Source organism: Lepisosteus platostomus, chromosome 25 (assembly GCF_059453375.1).
Source record: "Lepisosteus platostomus isolate fLepPlt1 chromosome 25, fLepPlt1.hap1, whole genome shotgun sequence".
Classification (NCBI taxonomy): Eukaryota; Metazoa; Chordata; class Actinopteri; order Semionotiformes; family Lepisosteidae; genus Lepisosteus; species Lepisosteus platostomus.
In genome coordinates this window covers 3953912-3971285 of record NC_142635.1, presented here as the reverse complement: position 1 = coordinate 3971285, position 17374 = coordinate 3953912, and the positions used below count along the sequence as shown (strand labels likewise).

Genomic DNA, 17374 nt, shown 5'->3' with positions numbered 1-17374 from the left:
TTGTAGGTCTGATCACAGACAATGATGAGAGGGCCTACAGGGAGGAGGTCAGTCTCCTTACAACGTGGTGTGAAGACAACAACCTCACCCTCAACGTCAGCAACACCAAGGAGCTGATCGTTGATTTCAGGAAACTGCGAAACGGACATGCCCCTATCCACATCAACGGGACTGATGTGGAAAGGTTCAGTAACTTCCAGTAAATTCCTTGGCGTCCATATCACCGAGGACCTCACATGGTCTCTCAACACCACCTGTCTGATCAAGAAAGCGCAACAGCGCCTGTGCTTCCTAAGACGGCTGAAGAAGGCTAGGATATGTCCCCAGATCCTCACTAACTTTTACAGATGCACTACAGAAAGCACACTGACAGGCTGCATCACAGTGTGGTATGGCAACTGCAGTGCTGCTGACCGCAAAGCCCTACAGCGGGTGGTGAAAACTGCCCAATCACTGGGGTTGCCCTCCCATCTATCCAGGACATTTATGACAGACGGCGCTTGAGGAAAGCTCTAAGCATAATCAAAGACCCCACACACCCCAGCTACAGACTTTATGATCTGCTACCATCTGGAAAATGGTACCGGAGCATTCGGGCCCAGACTACCAGACTCAGAGACAGTTTTTACCCCCCCACTATCGAACTGTTAAATTCCCAGCCTCTCTCACTCTCACTCTCACCTCACCTCTCACCTCTCACCTATGATCTGAACCTCACAGTCCCTTCTTCCTTTCTTTCCAAAAACCCAAACACACGTTGAAAATCTACCTCTACCATACATGTCAAAAGCTCACTCCCCATCATTTCTATCCCTTTATTTCATTCTGTTGATGCATGTTTTTGCACATAACCTGTTACCTTTTTGCTGTTTTGCACATTGCCTGTTTGTTGTTTTTGCACACTGCCTGTTGTCTTTCTTTTGTTATACAATTGTATTATTGTTGTTTTTTTCTTTGTACTACTTATGTCTGAGAGCTAGCTAAATAGCATTTCGTTATACCATATACCTGTATATGAGTATAATGACAATAAACTTGAACTTGAACAGGCGCAAGGCAGGGTACACCCTGGATGGGACACCAGTCCATCACAGGACACACAGAGGCACAGTTTTCCCAGAAGCCAATTAACATCCCAGCGTGTTTCTGGACTGTGGGAGGAAACCCACAAGAACACGGGGAGAACATACAAACTCCACACAGACAGCACCCCAGGAACTGAGCCCAGGACTGTGAGGTAGCCATGCCCCCTACCATACCACTGTACTGCACTACTATAAACATCTATCATAATTATAATATAGTCTGCAAAGGAACAAGCAATAGGTTTATTCCACGCTGAAAAGAGAAGAGAAAAAACACCATTTCGGTTGTGAAGCCTTCTTCGGGTGTCATGATATATTATAATTATATCTATCATTATCAACCATTAATTGGATGATGGATCCAGTTAATTGAAAATCATTCCATTAGCTACAAAACAAATGCTAGCAAGACCTGTGACTTTACATACTTAAAACTGGAGATCAGAGGCATCTGGAGAAAGAATGCATTTCATTTATATAAGAGTCCCATGCATACGCTGGAAGAGATATCATACCTGGGACAAGGCAATGTTATTTTCTGTAAGGAAACCTACGATTTCAGGCTCTTAATCAAATCAAATCAAATCAAATCAAAACAAAGTTTATTTCTCAAATGCACAACAATACGGCGTGCAGCAGTGGCTGCTGGCAATTAAATGTCTTTTCTGCGAGCTCACAAAAATCACAAGAATCACAGAAATCACAAAAACACAAAAATCACAAAACTGAGGTTATGAAAATAAGGTTACATGATAATAGATGTAATAGAAATGGAATAACTCAATATGAGTAGAGCTGCTATGTGTCCATGGTGTAGGCAGTATATACAAGTAGTGCAGTTATGCTGAATACAGTGAAAACTGTGTGTCCATGTAGCCATTACAGGTGATTTGCTAAAGGAGCTGCAGGTTGGCTATTTAGTAATCCCAACTGACTCTCAATCACATGAGCGTTAGATGGATTCGTGAAACGAGGAGCAGAACTATCCACAACGTTCAGACGTGTGAAGACCATAACCATCTTATTCCTCCAGCTCTTTCAATACTGGAACAACTCAAAGCATGTCCCGGAATTTCACATCCAAAAGCACATGTGGAATTCAAACAAAACACCATGGGATAGTGCAGGATTTGTCTTTAAAGCGCGGAGCTTGACACGGAGCAGTCAGGCTGGAAGGACCGAGTGGCAGATTAACCCACAGCAAACCCTCCGTTTAACAGCCAAAATCTGCCAAAGGGGAATTCTGTCTGTGAAAATCAGAAATACCGAACTATTCCCGCAATAATAGACAAAGTATATAGAAAATAAGTAAAATACAAAATACACAAATAGAAAAACGAGGTAAAAATCAATACTACATGTGTTTAAAATACTGGCCCGGCTATTTTATATAGCAGGTTCAGCTGCTTACGGTCGACACCCATCCTGAGCAAGTGCCCTGCCCCTGCAGGGCTCCGAAATTATTCCTGAAGTGTGGGTTTCGTGTGCTTGGGCAAATCTTCTACACTATATTCATGACACATTCAGGAAAAAGGCACAGGAGTCCTTCTCATTGACTGTGTTGGTTGTAATAGTTCAAAATGAAATCAAATAATCCAGGAGGCATATATATATATATTATATTCACAGTTATTTTTCTTATGTAATAAGTGTTTTTATGCTGAAATAATGCGTTTTGTGATTTAATGGACATTCGGCACCCCTTCCGCAATATTAGTCACTTAAACTGGGGGTGTCTGCTGCAGACCCCAGTCTACACACACACACACAAAATCAGGAAGGTACAGGAACACAGAGCACACACAGAGCACAGAGCGCACACAGAGCGCATAGCACACAGAGCACAGAGCACACACAGAGAGCACAGAACACACACAGTGCGCATACACACAGACTGTGCAGGCAGTGTACAAGAGTCTCATTTCTCAATCACTCCTGACACAGCCTTCGAAGGTATTGCTATGGATACCAGTCATCCTGGTTTCTCACTTCTCTCCCCCCTCTGGGCAGCATTACAGGAGCACAAAGGCACAGATTTCCAGATCCAGAGACAGTTTCTTCCCGCAAGCTGTCAGATCACTGAACTCCACCCCACCACTGGCTCACACTGGTTTTTCTATTCTCATACTGTTTGTCTGACTTTTTTTTTTAAGTTGTATGTTATTTAACTTGTTATTACTGCTGCTGTTCTGTGTTTATGTTTTTAGCGTTTCCTTTATGTCTTTGTATTGGAGCACACATGCACATAAGCATTTCATTGCACTTGTGCACATGATGAAAAACTGAACTGAAAGTACTGTACGGTCACTATTAATGTTGCGAATTGCCTGTCTCTCTATGGGCAAGAGTTTGTGAGAATCACGACCTGAGGCGGCCCTTCCTGCTCACTAGTCCCTGTGATGACTAATATGTGATGGACGAGCGCATAAGTACAGGTTGTGCAGCAGACATTTCACCGCAGAAATGTGATGTGCAGGATGAGTTAACAAGTAGTATTAAAAACGAGGTAAAAATCAATACTACATGTGTTTAATATACTGGCCGGCTATTTTATATAGCAGGTTCAGCTGCTTACGGTCGACACCCATCCTGAGCAAGTGCCCTGCCCCTGCAGGGCTCCGAAATTATTAATAATCTATATAAATAATAGACATACGAACAGGATCTTGTAAGAAAAAAACACCCCGAACTTATTGAGTTTGGTGATGTCCGTGGGACCGGGGCTCGACGGAGTTATCACAAGCGAGGGACTTGCAACAAAATACGACTTCCCTTCTTTAATTTGCTTTAGGTTTTACGTGTCCCAATACTTATGATCACCTGATTTTTTTGGGGTGGGGACTGACCCAGCACCATGTTCCGGTGGAAAACGGATTTAAGTGGGCCTGCAAAACATATCCTCAAAATAAAAGCTGACCTCCTGAGCTCAGAATCGTTTGTTTTATGGGAATTCCGATTTCTCGTGTATACGACAGGGAAAACTCAATGTTAGGTTTGGGGGGCACTGTATACCTGCTTTTAGATATACGTGGGGACCTATGTGGAATATATCCATATAAGCACATATTTCTGTGTCCGCCTATAGAACACATATCTTTGGCAGCAGATGCAAAAAAAAAGCCAATACAGACCCACTGGTGGAAGAATTGCTGGGAGGCCCTCAGCCAATAGGGGATCAATAGAGGATAACCACGATGATGTGGGTGAATGTAAATGATGCTTGTGCCCATGTAAAACTTGCTCCAAATGAGTGCTAATGTTAGCAACCTTATTATTCCCATTGAGCTCCGAGTACTGGTCTTAAATGGCCCATTAGGGTCACCGGTTAGGAGCCTAAACTTAGTGACACACCGTTTATCACTATTAAACGTTAAAAACATAATGTACAACCTCTCCGCTTATATTGATCACACACGTCAGGGTTTCAAAGGAGGGTAAAATACACTAATAGTAATGAGGTAACTAATAAACTTCCCATTTCTCAGGGGCTAGACACGCCGTGCTTCCCCCACCCGAAAAGTAATAATATCACTGCTAATAATAACACTAATTACAGCGAAAATCATGATAATGAATGTAGTAATTCCTTATTTAATTTAATTTTAACGTTTCCCGCTCACTCTCGGAAGGTCGGCGCAGTGAATTTGTATCTTTTGTTTCGGAACGTCTTTCGGGAGAGAGAGAGAGAGGGAGGGGGGTTGGAAAAAACAAAACAAAAACAAATATTTTTCTTTCTCCTTTATTGCGAGAGAGACCGACAAAACAAACAATTGTTCTTTTAAAACTTCCGGCAATGATCTGTCTCTCTCTCTCCCCCTCCCTCTCTCTCCGTGTGTCTCTCTGTGTGCGAAAATAAAAAAAGAGAAAAAAAAAGAAAAAAAACTCACGGATAGAAAAAAAAAACCGTCGACGACGCGCGAGCCCCGGCGCGAGGAGAGCCGCAGCCTCATTCGGCAGCACGGGGCTGCAGACTTCCGGCTCCGGGGAAACAGAGACGAAGCGGCTCCTAATTAAACGGTCAAAAATAAGGATAATTAAGAATAATTAACGGGGAAAATTACCAGAGCTGGTGGCGGATTCCCTCCCCCCGGCGGCGGCTTGAGCCGAGGAAACCGGGCCGGTGAGAAACTTGGTCCAAAATCCCCGGATTGTTCGGGGGCCCAGATCCGCGCGAGGACTTTTTTTTCTTTTTTTTTCGTTTTTTTTTCCAGAGGCAGCTCGACGCTGGCTCGCGCTACGCCACACTTCCGGGAGATAAGGTCGAATACTGCGGGGAATGCTTCGTCACTTCCTGAGAGTGAGGTCAAATCACACACGCCTGCGAAAGATAGCCAACATTGTCTTGGATAGATTTGCAAAATGTTATTGTTAAACATTCAAAGGTAAATATTAAATTGAAAGGATATTATTTTATATTTTGGTAGACCTGATTTGGATAAAGGATATGATTTTATTTTAACCTGTTAATTATGTTGGCGAAATACTTCATCAAGTAAATGGTCTAATACCAAATGGTCTAATGCTCCCTCTATTGATGCTTTTAAGGTAGAATTCCTTTTTTATTTAAATTCTATTAGAAATTTAAAGAATCAAAAGGCAAGACGTACAATGAAAATAGGTAAAAAGCTTCATTTTCAGCTTTTATGATTATGAATGCCTCTGGCTGTGAAGTGTGTTTATTTCTGTATCCGTTTTAATATTTTGTCTCCTTTTTTGTATTTCTGACGTTTAAATAAAAGGGCGGGGAAGGTAGCCCATCTTGTGTACAGCAGTATGTGAGCGGGCGCCAAGGTACTCTGTCCGGTTTGATGGAAGATGTTGCTTTTGTAGTCCTTTTTTGTATATTTAAGATCCAGACACTTTATTGTTTTAACCAAATCGGCGTCGAATTTTCAGATTTTTATTTTTCTACCAGCAGGCAGGCAGCACTGACAGACATAGTGTCCCTGAAAGAAAACCAAAAGCTCCATTTTGCGACGTTAAGGCCGAAAAAAGGCTGGGACGTCATCAGAGTGCGCCAAAAACTAAGCGCCGTGAAAATATTATTAGCTACATTCTTTATTTTGCTTCCTCCATCTCTGTGACTAAAAAAATATAAATATAGACATTTTATTTTCTAATACACTACGTTGGTGCTGCGAAGTATTGAAATGTTACATTGGTGAATTAGTTTTCCACAAAAAATAATTTATGGGGATACTGTAATTTTACGTTAATGATAAACGGCCTTTCACAGACACGGTAAAATCCTAAAGAACTGTTTGACAAGTATTTTGAACTCTCTGGGGCCATAAAAGAGATTGCTGAGCATCGATGAGAACCCCCGTCATAAATAACGGATGTTCATGTCGATTCATGTCTCTTTGCCGATTTTTCTGACATGACATGACCTGGAGAAGTCCCAAGCTAATAAGCTAATAAAGACGGAATAATAAAACCTATCGTGTAGTCTTTGTTTTTCTGAGGGTGTAACCGTTTCTGGTCTCGGCTGTATGGGATAAAAAGCGAAAAGCTCCTCAGCCGGACGACTGCAGCTGTCGGTTACCCAGATGATGCACTTATGCAACGAATTTCTGAAATCCCCACGCACACGCCCCTCATCACTAGTTTAAACTATTTCAATTACAGCTATCTTGCCGAGGAGAAAAGCCTAGCTTCGGCCATTTTACAAAGCCGAGTGAGGGCAACATCCGGGTAACTTCCCCGTCTGAAAAGCCCATCCGACATTTTAGTTAAGGGCAGACCATTTAAGGTCGAGAGGCGCCGAGGTGGTAATAAAAAAAAACGACAAACGAATAATTCTCCCAACCCAGAATCCCAGGGTATTTTTCTAAATGGGGCGTATACCTACATTTCTAAAATTAGTTTCTTCCATAGTCACAAACCCAGTGTTGTCTTCTCGGGTTGCTGTACAGTGCAGTGAGACGGGTGGCCGGAAAGTGAATTTAAAAACGGAGATCAGGAGTTCTTTCAAACTATGTCGACGGGAAGGTTGTGCGTGATAAAAATGAAGTTTATAACAAAAGTTCGGGAGAGAACTGCTCAGCCTCAGCGGGCAGTAGTTCGCAGTCACTCCCGACGTCATTTCCTTACCCAGACATCATCAATCCTATGCCGTGCTCTCCCTCGCATTCATCTCCTGGTTCCTCCCTCCACCCCATCTCTTCCTCTGCCTCTTGGTCACTCCATGGGCAGGAGGTCGGCCCTCAGCCCAGCCAAATTGTACTGTTGTTGCGGCTGGGGGGCCTTCTCAACTGAAGAAGCACACACACCTGAGGTGGACCACCTCACACGCGTGGAAATAAAGCGCGACAGCCGAAACACTGTCTCTTTTCTCGTTCTTTCCGTGTGGAATAAAGCTTCACCTGATCCTCTGTGGCCTTTGCATGGTGACGCAGCTCCCTGCTTGGAAGTACTTCACCCAATTTGACTGGGACTAAAACACGTGACACCGTCAATTCTCGGGTCTTCTTCTTCCCAGTGAGCCACGCCGAAGTCCTCAGAGACCTGGACAGACTCCCACCGAGGCAGAAACAGGCTTGGGGTTGCGTCTTCTGCCGGCCTCAGGCCCTCCGAAAGTTCAGAGTCGGTTCCTGTCCAGAGAACGAGGGGGGGCGAGGTTCCCCTGCACTCCGGCAGATCCCCCCCCCCAACGACCACCAGAGAGGGGGTGTCTTCGTTCATTATGGCCAGCAGCTACATCACCCTGCAGCCCCACTGCAGCTCAGCAGTGTGAGCCTGGCCAGTACCTGGATGGGAGACTCCTGGGAAAGCTTTCTCTCCTCACTGCTTTCACGGTTGTCTCAGTGAGGTCAAAGGAAATTTTCAATGGGATGTGGACAAAGTAGCTTCTGAGTTTAGACTGACCAAAAATGCATTTTTATTAACACTTGTGTCCATCGCCAAGGTCTAAGCGTTCATAACAACATTCTTATTTTAAAACATTTTGTAGGCTTTTATTTAATTACAGTGTATTTTTTCGAGGGTTTAAAAATCCTTTACCACGGGCGTAAAGACAATTGGGATTGTGCTGAAAACTGTCCCAATAGTTAATATTAAATATTGTGCCAAAAAGAGCCAGCACAATGTCTATCTACATAATACAAGATTGCTTCTAGAGCACAGAAGTATTCATTACTATATAAGTGATTTGTTTGCTTTTAAGTCACTTTTAAGTCAAATTCTTGTGCCAAATATTGGCATAATCTGCTACTTTGATTCACTGGGCTAGCTTTTAGCTTGTTTTGTGAATCCCATATAACACTGTTACCCAACCCCGGTCCTGAAATGCCCGGTCCAGTTACTACAGACAGGCTCAGACCCCGGGTTCTGGAGAGGCCCGGTCCAGTTACTACAGACAGGCTCAGACCCCGAGTTTTGGAGAGGCCCGGTCCAGTTACTGCCAGGCGGGCTCAGACCCCGGGTTCTGGAGAGGCCCGGTCCAGTTACTACAGACAGGCTCAGACCCCGAGTTTTGGAGAGGCCCGGTCCAGTTACTGCCAGGCGGGCTCAGACCCGGGGTTCTGGAGAGGCCCGGTCCAGTTACTGCCAGGCGGGCTCAGACCCCGGGTTCTGGAGAGGCCCGGTCCAGTTACTGCCAGGCGGGCTCAGACTCCAGGTGGTCCAGGTCCAGTTACTACCAGGTGGTCCCAGACCCTGGTTCTGGAGAGGGCCGGTCCAGTTACTCCTACAAATCAGCCATTTCTAAAGTCTGGCAGCATTTGCAGGTAATTTGTTCAACCGCCAGAAGGCTAGTCCGATGGCCGAAGGGGTCCTAGCCCATCCCTACAGCTGCTGCAGGCCTAGAGAAACAGCCGATTCAACAGTCACCTGAACCCCCGCCGCTCCGGGGCTCCCCGTAACCAGGGCGGCAGGCCCCCGGGGCTCAGCCTCGGGGCACAACGAGCTTCAGGGCCTCGTCCAGCGCCACCGCCGTCAGCCCCCAGACGCGGTGCCTGCCGTTCTTGAAGACGGGCAGGGTGTAGGCGTAGCGCGCGCCGGCGCGGAAGTGCGTGTAGCCGCGGTTGGCCGGGTCGCACAGGTGCGAGAGGGTGAGGGTGAAGATCTCCTCCACCTGCGCGGGACACAGAGCGAGGGCGGACATGAGCACGGGGCCCCGAGGGCCCGGACAGGGGTCAGACCCGCCGCAGCCCGGAATGAAACCCCCCCGTGACGTGTCAAGGCGATATGCCGTCCAAGCTTCTGGTCATTAAATCTCAGGTAACGAAATGCATTCATTGAGGGTATAGAAACAGTTGCCAAATTTCGGATTAAGCACCAAAGTCACAAACTCTGCGAAAGTACAGTAAGTCGCCGTGTTGTCACAAACCCCTGGCCTCTCCGTGGGCGAGAGCTTGTGAGAATTGCACTGTGAAGCGGCCCTTCCTGCTCACTAGTCCCTGTACTGACCAAAGTTACGGGATGGACGAGCAAATGAGCGTGATCTGCAGGCAGAGTGAACCAGTGAGTAGTATTTGTTGGTAAAACCGTCTCGAAGTGGAGAGCAATATTTCTCCTGGATGAAAAGAGCTGGATTCACAAGCCTGCTTGTCTACAGTGTCACAGGGCCGCTTCACCTCACTGGAAGTCTTGTTGCCTCGTTCCGAATCACAGAACATGGCGCTGCGCCGACCTGGACATTGTGTCTATTTTGTGATGTCAATAGGAGGTTTTACAAGCTATTGTGTACCTTGTACTTTCACTGTGGTTTGAAATGCACTCATCAGTGCCGATTCTTTCCAGGTCTGAAATATTTTAATTGCATTGCAGATCCCCTTTAATAAATACTCCCACGGCTGGCTCTAGTTGTTCGAACTGAGTGGACTAGAGGGGCATTGACTTTGTCATGCTGGGACATTGGACACTGGAGGACTTAGTTTATGAAATAAATGAAATAATATAGGGTTATTATTAGACCTTTCCCAACAGCCTTGAATTGTCCACTTTCTCTCATTTGGCTGAAGACATTCTGCATTAAAACCGTCCTTCTAACGGACTGGCACAGTCTAAAGACAATAAACTGGACAAATTTGATCCTACTGCTTGATTTTCACCTGTCCACCAAACAGCTCCCTGGTGTTCTGGTCCTGTACGGTCTCCTTGATTCTGTATGGTCCGGGTTTCTTATTCTAATGTAAAAGAAGCTCTCCCCTTAGATATTTCAATTGGGCCACGTGTCCTCCTTCCTCAAGGAGTTCAAATCCGGACTTGATACTAAATGTCCTTCCACAGAGCTTTTGTGAAATGGATGTTTTTTTCAGTCATTCAGAATAATACCCATTTTCAAATCAGGCGTTTGCTACAAATCGACAATCCCGCAACAGGCTTTTTCCAGGCAGAGAGCCCAATCCGCAGAGCAAGGCGAAGGCACAGAGAGTTCAGAAAACCCTTACCTCGTCCGGATTTGGGTTAAACGAGAACGCCTCCACTGGACCCAGATGGGCAACAACCGGAGCAATCATCATTCCTGACTGAAAGAGAAATCCAACCGGCAAAAAAAAACAAAAGACGTCATTCAGTAATCACGTGCCGTTTGCCAAACGGACTGAACTTCCTCCTCATGGGCCGATTGCCCATCAACACTCACTCATTTAGGGTTAAGTGACTAGCAGGGCTGGACTATGGACAGGAGCACCTTCTGTGTGGAGTCCGACATCTGTGGGGCTTTTTACCGAGCTGCCCAACCCCATCTTTCAGAGACGTGACAGTGCAATTACCTAGTGTCTCTATATTGTCTGTGCTTGTCCCGCCCAGGGTCTGTCCCAGCCTCAGGCTCCGGGACTATGGGACAGGCTCAGGGTCGCTCCCTGATGCCGCATGGCTAGGCCTGGTTTACCCACAATGCTCCAACTGCTATACGTCCCAGAGAGAGCTGCAGCGAATCGGGGCGATCGGCCCTGTGCCGCAAGAGGGGCGGGGGGTCAGCGCTCTCACCCTGTCGCGGAGCGGCTTCAGGACCCCCCACACGCAGCCCGGGGCCACGGTCACCCCCAGCTCTTCCCTGGCCTCGCGGAGCGCCGTCTCCACCACGTCGCGATCCGCCGGGTCCTGCTTGCCTCCCGCGAAACTGGGGCAGAGAGAGAGAGAAACAAGGGGGCAAACTGTTATTCAAGCGCCCTCCTTTCACCTCTTATTACTGGGCTGATGCAGGGGCAGCACGGTGGTGCAGTGCTCAGCACTGCAATTCCAGGGGTACAGTCTGTGTGGAGTTTGCATGTTCTCCCCCACATACTGCATGGCTTTCCTCCAGGTGCTCCGGTTTCCTCCCACAGTCCAAAGACAGCAGTAGGTTAAGTGGCTTCTGGGAAAACTGGCCCTGGTGCGAGCGTGTCTGTGTGTGACCAGAGAGGGACTGACGTCCTGCCCAGGGCGTACCCCGCCGTGTGCCCGTTACTTCCTGGGATAGACTCTGGTTCCCCCGCGACCCTGAACCGGACGAAGCCGTTAGAAAAAAATGGATGGATGGAAAGACGCTGTGGGCGTGTTTGATCCAGTATTTATTCCAGCCCGTGTCTGGTCATCAACTGATCACTCGCTTGAGAGCTTTTGAGTCGGCACCAATGGCTGACAAATTCTTCCAAGTTAAGAAGAGACCGCATAAAAGGTTCACGTGTAGACGTAGGTGGAAATAATGGGAATTTGTCTATCTTCCCCAATTTTGCTTGGCTTCAGTTTCCAGTGGGTGCACTGTGATGGACTGGCGTCCCATCCAGGGGGTACCCCACCGTGTGCCCCTTGCTTGCTGGGACAGACTCCGGCTTGGGACCCTGAAAATGCAGTAGGATGGAGGGTCCCCCCCCCCAACTTTATATCTGCCGTTTGCTGCCGCCGGAGCGAGACCTCCCAGTTTAAAACAGGTCTACTTCAGACACACTGCATGCTGGTCCTCCTCCATCAATCCGGCTTCCCTGTCCTGTGTTTCGGGGCTTCTTCCGGGAGCCAGTCAGCTCCGTCAGCAACTGCTTATGACCGACAAGTACCCATGGGCACCGGATCGCAAACCGTCTACTTCCACCTCTACCTGTGGGTTTTTTTGCTCCTGCCGACTTGAGTAAGTTGTGTAAGTTGTGCGGCTCTCCCCCCCCCCCCGTTAGAAAATCTGTTCTTGCTGCTGCCGCCAAGCAATCGTGGATCGAGCATTGCTGACCTCTACCCCCTACTCGCGATTCTGTTCCTGCACAGGGCTTGTCCCGATGGGCATCTAAGCTGTGCGTTCTCGAACTCTGTGGCTATAGCTGCTTCTCTGACGTTTACAGCGCTGCCTCAATGTCTTTGCATGGGAGCACGCGTGCAAACAGGCAGTCCCCCCCCCGACAAAACGAGCTGGGCAGGACAAGGACGTCACGGCAGCAGATCCCAGCATCCCCCGCGCCGAAACCGGAGCGATCCGCTTACCTGACGTCCCCCTTGTGGCGGCCCGGCAGCCTGCTGGACCTCAGGGTGAAGAGGAAGGCCGGCTCCCCCCGCACCGAGCAGAGCGACACCAGCACCGCCGCCCGGCCTCGCGGCCCCTCGGCCCCGGGCTCATACAGGGGGCCGTTGGGGCTCAGGGCCCGCCGGCAGCGGGACTCGTTCTGCGCGGACAGGCACTCCCTCAGGGTCGGCGGAGAGGAGGAGGAGGAGGAGGAGGCCTGGTGATGGAGGTCGCGGGGGCAGGGCAGGCCAGCGAGGCGCGGCTGACCAGACAGGATGCAAGACCGGCTGGCCACGCCACCGCCCGCAAACACAGCGTTTCCAGGCAGCCAGGAACCCCCGAGAGAAACGGATCCGCTATTTTTCCCGGAACTGGACCATTGATGGGGATAGCAGCTGTTTTCGGAGCGATTCACCAAGGCCTCCCAGGGTGCCTTAAGGAACCGCTCTCTCCTTCTGGACAGGCATTCTGGGAGGGCAGCTTTGCAGGGGTCTTCGGGGTCCTGCGACGAAGCACGTCTCTGTCTCCTTGTCCAGCCTGTCCAAGCTTCACAACTGGAGTCCGGAAAAACAGACAGGTCAGCCCTCCCTCTCGACTCTGCAGGACAGCCTTCGGTCAGGCGACAAGACGACGCCGTTTTTGAGTTCCACCTGGACAGGCAGTTACGCCAGACAGCCCCGCTCCGGCCCCGAGAAAGAGAATTCCTATCTTTCCTTGCGGGCGGGGACAAACCAGGGGAAACAGGCCGCTCTGGGGCCTCGGAAGCCGTCCTAGATAACCCTGCGGCGCAGTCTGGCGTTTCATTCTGACCCGCCTGGGAATTGTCCAATGGGGGTGGAGAGACCAAACGAAACGTCCTGCCATGTCCCGGCCAGTCCCGCTGGAAAATCAGGCGTCCCGAAGAGACGGGCCCACACGGGTCCTTGGAGAGCAGCAGCAGGAATCTGCGGGTCCTTTTCAAGCAGGGCGCAGGCAATATCTTCGGACACCTCAACATCCTGCGATCACCAAAATAGACCCATTAATGTCAACAGGCTGCAACTCATCAACATTTATTTGCAGGACTTTTAAAGACCGAAGTGGCTCTGCACTGGAGCATTCATTGTAGTACATATCACCCTTACAGCCTCCAAATCACTCCAAAATGATATAGCTTTTGCAAGTATGATTAGTCCTCCCCACCCACATAAACAGTGGGAGCTTCCCAGCAGATCACGAACACAGAATAAGAATTGCTTACACTTCTATGGCACTTTTCTGACACTTAACTCAAAGCTCTTTACAGGTAATGGGGAATCCCACCCCCCACCACCAATGTGCAGCCACTACTGGATCAGAAAGACCTGGCTTTCTGAATTCAGTTTCACACTGAATCTCACTCTGCTGCAGCACAAGATCTGAGCGACGTCAGAATATCCTGAAAAGGCGCCAGAGGACACTACAGTGGAGCACATTTAAAAGGGATCCACTTCATCTACTGCTGGAGAGCAACCCCCCCCCCCAAACACACACACACACACACACACACACACACACACACACACACACACACACACACACACACACACACACACACACACACACACACACACACACAGCGGCTGTCCCCAAAACAAAGCACAGGAGATGTGTCCCAACACCAAGAGCTGTGGGTGTCTGGAACAAGCAACACAGCCACCTTGCAGGAACCGATTTTTAAATCCCTCGATCAACCACAAATCCTCCTTAAGTGTAAGATACGTATACAGTATGTACAAGATATGCACTTTGAGAAGCACTTCAAGAAGCCACCTTTAAAGGCGCTATATAAAATAAAGTTTTTTATTTTTATTATTATTATTATTATTATTATTATATGAGTCAGTCAGTATCATGACAATTGTAGAACACTTTTATCAAAAGCAGCTTAATAGCAATAAACTGTCAACCAAAAGAGGACAAGTGAAAGAAACTTAAAACAGATACAAACTTCATTGAGACATTCACTAACAGAAATACAAACGGAAAAGAATAGCACTAGCAAATTATTTTGAAGAAGCTCTTGAACAGGACATACTACAGAACGAAATAATTCATGGCTTATTTAGTCTACTACAAAGAAAATTCTGGACAGTAAAGCCTAACAGAAATGGGGGGGGGGGGGGGGGGGGGGGAAGATTTAAAAAGTGAGCTAAAAACAAGATACGTGTCACTAAATGGTCTATACATTACAGAGACAGGACTATATAGCATATTCTATATTCAGAAGCTTTCATTTGAAAAACCCTGACTGTACTTTAAATGTTATGTATTTTTGTCCGCGTTTTTAATTGTAAGATAATTAGACGCAAGACAGCAAATGAACACAGTCCAGGTTCTTAATATGGACATACCCGCCGGTTTTTAAATCGAACAGCTCGGTTGTTATAAACTCTTTTTGACAAGTGCCACTTTATAATCAAGGTATGGAAGAGCACCGAAACCCGTATGGCATGTGAAGTTAATTTTACTGAAACGGATGTCCCTGAGCTCAAGTAAAAAGTAAAAAAAAAAAAAGGAACAGCAAATTATTTTGTAAACTTTGGATGTCTCCGTTTTTCTTGGGCGAAGAAAAACGAGTTTTTTTTTCCCCCCCTCCAGTCAATCTGGAGGGCATGGTTGCGATCGTTGTCGACTCCCCTATACCAGTGAACTCCTGTGCTCCGCCGCCATCTTGTGGCGGAATAGAAGAACTGCAACACACTCCCCGCGGATCAACAACCCCAGAAAACATGTCAACCGCAAATTTAAAACCGGACACACTTGTGCATTTAAATCCTACGCGTATTCACGAGTAAAGCCTTCACAATTTCGTCGACTTTAAAAGCTTCACCTTAGCCAAAAGAGTGGAAAACAATATTAGCATAAAATCGCAGGCCTTATAAATGGAACCAGTTAGTTGCTTCAGAGTTCATTGTCATTTTGAGCGTTCGTACAATCTGACAATGCATAAAATGCTTATGACCTAACAAACATGTACAATTTAATACTCAGCGGTGAAAGTCGGGGGCTGTCAAATCAAGTAACTTCCTGTTGCTGTTGGAAATTAAATGCAACATTCGACTCACCTTCTGACAAAGCAGCAGAGCAGCCCTTCCTCTCGCCATGAGTGAATATGGCGTCAAGCTGATTCCGCCAGGGCTACGTGCTGCCCTTATTTAAAATGGCTGTCTAATTCAAAGCTGAAAATTAGATTGTCGACCGGCGTTTCCAAAAGTCCATACACTGTTCAGCTAGTAAAGTTACCGGTGTAAACACAAACGTATATCTTATTAGTTAAGGCAGAATTATTGTGTATATCACCATAGCGTGTAAAATGAACAGTTGCTTAAAATTCCCTTCTCCAAATCTAAAGCAATAACACCTGGTAATTATTCTATTTCTTAATTTTGACTCGGGGTTCACATTAAATTATTGTTAATGGTTTAACCCTTAGGACCTTTCTGCCTTCAATCCATGTCCATGCCAGTTTTGGGGGGTGCAGTGATGTAGCAGTCAGCTCTGCTTCTTGGATCTTTGGAGCCTGTGGTCTGTCTGCGAGGAGTCTGCACGTTCTCCCTTCCACATTAGGAGTTTTCAGTGGGCTCCGAGGAGCCACTCTCCTTCCCAAGAACAGGAATCTCTAAATAAGGGAAGGATGGATGTTCTTTGGGGCAGCATAATAGCCCCATAGTGAGCATTGCTGCCTTGCAGTGTTGGGGCCCCGGGTTCAGCTCCTGGGGTACTGTCTGTGTTGAGTTTGTATGTTCTCCCCATGTTTGTGTGGGTTTCCTCCCACAGTCCAAAGCCATGCTGGTAGGTAAACTGGCTTCTGGGAAAACCAACACAAACACACACAGTGTCTGTCTGCCCTGTGTTGGACTGGTGTCCCATCCAGGGTGTACCCTACCTTGAGCCTATTGCCTGCTGGGATAGACTCCAGCTCCCCCGCTGAACTGCATGATGGATGTAAACATTTTGACATATCTATTTGGTTTAAATACTGATTTTCCCATGTTTCTCAATATTCAGTTTGAACTGTTATTGCACACCCATTGAAATCCAGAAATTGTAAATATTATACATACATAAACACCCAGTACGTATGACTAGAACTTGCTTCTTGGAACTCAGTGTGTCCCATCTTTTATTAATGATTTATATTTGTGCCTCCTAGTGAAAGCAATTAGAAAAAGCATTGAGGTCAATCAGATCGACGTTAACAGCCTCTACAGGGGCATGTAAGGAACGCCAAGAGTACTATGGGTGTGTGCGTCTCATCCTTCAAAAGGACGGCGCCCTTTTTTTCCCGACAGTATAGTGTCCCCGTCCCTATACTGGGACATTAGGACCCACACAGACTGCAGGGTGAGCGCCCCCTGATGGTCTCACTAGCACCACTTCCAGCAGCAGCCTTATCTTTCCCAAGAGTCTCCCATCCAGGTACGAGCCAGGCTCACACCTGCTGAACTCCAGTGGGGCTGCCAGTGGTGAGTTACAGGGTGATATATAGCTCTTGGCTTTAAGATCTACCAGTTTATTTGATTGACACTGACTCCATCTGCATCCACTTATACAGCTGCGTGTTTTGCTGGAGCAATTCAAGTGAGGTAACTTGCTCAAGGGTACCGCAACTGTGCCGCACCTGGGATTTGAACCTGCAACCTTCCCATTACAAGCTCGGATCCCGCCCACTGTAGACAAATCCCCCAACCAGACTAACACTACCCCTAAAACCAGCAGACTCACCCTCCCAACTCCTTAATCCTTTCGCCATTTTATCACGTGGTATTCTAGACTAAAGATTAACAATACTAAAACACTTATATAACCAGTTGTCATGTTGTTCTGTGTGATCATACAGACAGAATGGCAGCTA

The 17374-nt window shown here is 47.3% G+C and overlaps 2 protein-coding genes across 12 annotated transcripts in view; both read right to left on the bottom strand.

Moving 5' to 3' along the window:
- Positions 1 to 5587, bottom strand: part of znf384b (zinc finger protein 384 b) — a 32505-nt gene extending 26918 nt beyond the window's left edge. For all 10 annotated transcript variants that reach the window (XM_088618860.1, XM_088618854.1, XM_088618856.1 and 7 more), the window contains exon 1: positions 5147 to 5587. The gene's annotated coding sequence lies outside the window, so the exon portion shown is untranslated. The remainder of the gene's footprint in view (positions 1 to 5146) is intronic.
- Positions 5588 to 7941: 2354 nt separating this feature from the next.
- Positions 7942 to 15705, bottom strand: LOC148640747 (uncharacterized). 2 transcript variants are annotated; one of them, XR_015929916.1, is made up of 6 exons: positions 15585 to 15705; positions 12480 to 13496; positions 11019 to 11151; positions 10478 to 10555; positions 8486 to 9159; positions 7942 to 8436 (listed from the first exon to the last, which is right to left on the bottom strand). XR_015929916.1 is itself a non-coding variant. In XM_088618867.1 (5 exons), the coding sequence occupies exons 2-5, from the start codon at positions 13493 to 13495 to the stop codon at positions 8971 to 8973; spliced, it is 1416 nt and encodes a 471-aa protein (XP_088474993.1). In that variant the 5' UTR covers position 13496; positions 15585 to 15705; the 3' UTR covers positions 7942 to 8970. The 2 variants fall into 2 exon arrangements, 1 of the variants encoding a protein (XP_088474993.1); XM_088618867.1 differs by having other exon boundaries at positions 7942 to 9159.
- Positions 15706 to 17374: the final 1669 nt, after the last annotated feature.